Source organism: Psammomys obesus, unplaced genomic scaffold, assembly GCF_907164565.1.
Source record: "Psammomys obesus unplaced genomic scaffold, mPsaObe1.curated_primary_1811, whole genome shotgun sequence".
Lineage (NCBI taxonomy): Eukaryota > Metazoa > Chordata > Mammalia > Rodentia > Muridae > Psammomys > Psammomys obesus.
The window spans coordinates 3,410,245-3,414,286 of record NW_026587382.1 but is presented as its reverse complement, the minus strand read 5'-3'; the positions used below and the strand labels follow the sequence as shown (position 1 = coordinate 3,414,286).

General features: G+C 41.9%; 1 protein-coding gene across 1 annotated transcript in view; it reads left to right on the top strand.

Moving 5' to 3' along the window:
• Positions 1 to 97, top strand: part of LOC129673939 (cornifin-like) — a 303-nt gene extending 206 nt beyond the window's left edge. The window contains exon 1 of the mRNA XM_055603819.1: positions 1 to 97. This exon is cut by the window's left edge and continues 206 nt beyond it. Within this exon, the coding sequence (XP_055459794.1) occupies positions 1 to 97 (97 nt within the window).
• Positions 98 to 4,042: the final 3,945 nt, after the last annotated feature.

The following is a 4,042-nucleotide window of genomic DNA, read 5'->3' as shown; positions in this document are numbered from 1 at the left end:
CCCCAAAGCTCCTGAGCCCTGCCTCCCCAAAGCTCCTGAGCCCTGCCCCTCAGCTGTCACTCCAGTACTAGCCCAACAGAAGACAAAGCAGAAGTAATGAAGTCCAAAGCCATGCCTTGGGGAGCTGATCACCGGATGGATGCCAAACCTAAATTTCCATTCTGTTTGAGCATACTATGCCTTTACATCACGGTCCCACCTCTCAGTTATACCTTAAAATTAAGTACTACAGAGTTTTCCTTTTTTAACTTATAAATGCGGGGCCTCTGAATTCAACCAAGGACTTGGTAGCTGAGCTAGTTTGTCCCCTCAATTCTTCTAAAGAGGGATGGAGTAACAAGTTATATTCCTATTAAATCTCCTTCCATTCCTGGCTGTATGTTATTTTCTGACTCAGTAATTTCTTACTTTTCCTAATGGAACAAAGTTGACTCACAGACACAGGGGGCATAAAGGGTCTTCCTTCAACTGACAACCTATCCTGGCTCTGACATCTAGTCCTGCCACTGGTGGGTGGGAGGCTTTTCCCACTGAGGACGCCCAGGGTGCAGGGAAAATGCCAGTGCCATCAGAAGCTTTTGCTTTGGGCACGCAGGGATAGAGGAGGAGTCGCCTCTTAAAGCTCAGTGAGTCACTCTGGAGTTTAGTTTCCACCCAAAATGAACCTTAATTATGAGTGCTCTGTCCCCAAATTAGGCTTCTGGGTTTCTAACTTAGTCAACTGCTTTCATTACTTCAAGAAATCTTCCAACAGAAATGAGTCTGCCCCTGCTGTTCCTGGCCTGCTTGCCCAGCTGTGACTGTATGACCAAGTGAGCAAAACCAGTGGATCCTGGGAGTGGGAGCAAGGCAGGAATGGCGGGTGTGTGTGTGGAGAACTCAGGCCGTAGTGATCCTGAGGAGAACAGACTCTCACGAGGCAGGCTCCAGCGAGACATGCCATTTAATTGTGGGGAGCTAAGGCTATTTAAACGTCTGGGGAGTGGAAAGTGGCTTTTGGGGCAAGTGTACATCATACGCAGGGCCTGAGGTGCTGGGAATGCCTTATTTGTAGGAAGAGGAATTCCACGTTCTTGCTGGGCATGGCCTTATAAAGAGAGAAGGAGTTTAACCTGTAACCACCAGGCTACATGACCACCTCATGGGTGGCAGGGGTGGGGGAAATACGGCTACATCTGCTGGGACAGGCAGGCCCAGGGCAGGGAGGGAACAGTCCTACTCCTGTCTGCCCCAAGATGATTTTACGGGGTTTGAACACAATTCAAGCTCACTCTGCTCCCAGCTTGCTCCCTCCTCACACAGCTCCCACCTCCACATACCCCTTCTTACTCATTTCCTCTACATACCCGTAACTCAAATTCCCCAACAAGCAGGAAGACTCACAGCTACAACTGTTATCTCAGTCAGTCCTCTAGAAGGCTCCCTAGGGAGGGTTGTGCTTCAAGCCCCACACTACCACCCATTAACACACACATACATGCACAAACACATACACACAATATGCACACATTCACGCACACAACATGCATAGCGTAACACACAACATATATACACTCACACAAACACATATACCCATACACACACTCACAGACACACAACATGCACACACTCGCGTCACATAACACGCGTAAACTCATACGCACATACATACATACACTCACACACAGTCACATACAACATGTACATACACACAAACACACACAGCTATACAACATGAAGACACTCACAAATACACAAAAACACTCAGAGACACATGCAATGCACACACTCATACGAAAACTCACAGACACGAAGTATACACACACACACACACACACACGCGCGCGCGCGCGCACACACACACACTGCAGCCCTTACAGAGTAGCAAACCAAACTTGGTTCACCAGACACTCAGGTCAAAGTTTTATCTGACTAGAAGGAAAACTTATCCTACCAAGGAACTTGAGCCACTTCCAGGAAGCTAAGTTACACTTCAGCTGCCCAAGTAACAAGCTTATCTATTCATGTCACAGATAAGTGTCTACAACACATCTGTTGGTCTCGTCAGAGACTTTGCCATAAATCTCAACTCTACCCCGATTTTCAGAAGTCCTGGTATTCTTATTGATTTCTGATCTTGAGGTATCTGAACCTTGCTCACTTCCTAGTAGACCGCTTTACAGGCATAGTGAGGATTTTGTTGATATCCCAAATAAACGCACTGTGGCGTTGACACTTAGAACTAAGGAAGGGGTATTTCATAAAGGGGGGCTTTCAAGACAGGCATGGCTCTAAGCTCTGTGGCAGGTGGAATATAAATAAGACATCAAAGGACACAGAAGGGAAGCTGATGCTGTAGATGGATCTTTTTAATTTCCACGTGTCAGGAAATTAAAGGATAAGCTTCCAATGAGAACATTCACAGGAAAAGCGGCCTTACACTTTAAGCAGAAGACCTGGTAAAGATGTGGACTTTTATCCTTTCAATCCCCAAGAATGTTTAGTTTCTGAAACACAATTGCTAGGAGTCTATATGGCTTCCTTTTGTCTATAGCATCTTACTATGACTCTGTGCATATCCCAAATGATGATAAAACAGAAAATTCCACTCTTATTCAAAAGTAGAATTTAACTTTTAGTATTAGATGACTGCACAAAAGAGCTTCAGAAAGGCATTATCAACTTTATAACTTTTGATCAATTTCTTGAAAACAGATTCATCACTCTCTCCTCTGAAGTACCTATTACAGATGTAACTGAGTTTCCTTAGTCAGGACGCATGCGCGACTCCAGATAATCAATGACTCCGGTCTGTCTTCCCAGATGCTATTAATCTGACAACCCTAGCAATGTTAGGACTGTTTCAGTTTAGACTTTATAGAAGATGAATCCACTTGCAATCCCGTTTGGACACCCAGGACCACAACTAACTTGACTAGGAGGCTGGGCACTTGGTGACTGAGCTGCATAAAAGCAGCTACTCTACTCTGCTACTCTAATTAAGATTGAAAATGACCAATGGGCCTCGAATATGGAGTCATAACATTCAGGTGAGAAACAGCAATAGGACATGGCATTTGTGGGTTACTAGAAAAAGTGGCATGGAGATGGGACAGACCGTTTTCTATGTTGGACCCTGTTCCTTCATTTTATCCTGTACTCCCTCCGTTATAAGGACCATGAGGAGTATGCACATGCACGCCACTGATTTTCTCTTTCTGAAGTATTATATTAAAAACTGAGTTTAGTTAGGAAATAAAATATGTAGAATAATACACTTAAAATCATATTTCCTGTACTGATTACATGTAAGTCACACACATGTGTAAATACTTATGGGCAAAAGCTGCTAATAAATGACTCTTTACTCATTCTTTCTCAGGCACTGTCCTAATGTAATGAAAGTACTGATAGAATTCTATGCCAAGAGAAAGTTTATGATGTAAATGTTAGTTTCCTGAGCAGGGGGAAGAGGAATTAAATTTCCAAATACTTAAATAATTTATTCCTCAAAATAACCAAATAGTAACTGAAGAGGTTTAAAAAAATAATATTTAGTACAGCTTCAAATTCAGAGAAAATTGATCATCAGAGTCTTGTCTAGATAGTCTTTTTAATTTTTTTTTTAATTTAAGTACTGTCAAAATAATAGCAAGTGCTATGGAGTACATTGAGGAAAAAGAACTCAAATACACTACACACTAATGAGTGAATTAATCAGTCTAGTATGAAATACAATATGGAGCTTCTTCCTGAGAAACAATTAAAGCCGTAGTAACATAAAATTGAGTCACAGTGCTTGTTTGTATACAAAGAGCTCAAATAGAGCATACCCTGAATATCCATCTTTATTACACTACAACTCATGATATGCATGTCAACTCATCAGGATAGGTGCTCATTAATGGATGATTTGATTAAGAAAATATGTATATGTACCCGAGTAATATTCAGTCATAAGGAACAATGATATCTTGTATTCATGTAAATTAATATAACTGCATATCATCATATTAAGAAAAATAAGAATGTTCTAAAAGTCAAAGTGGGCATGCATATTTCT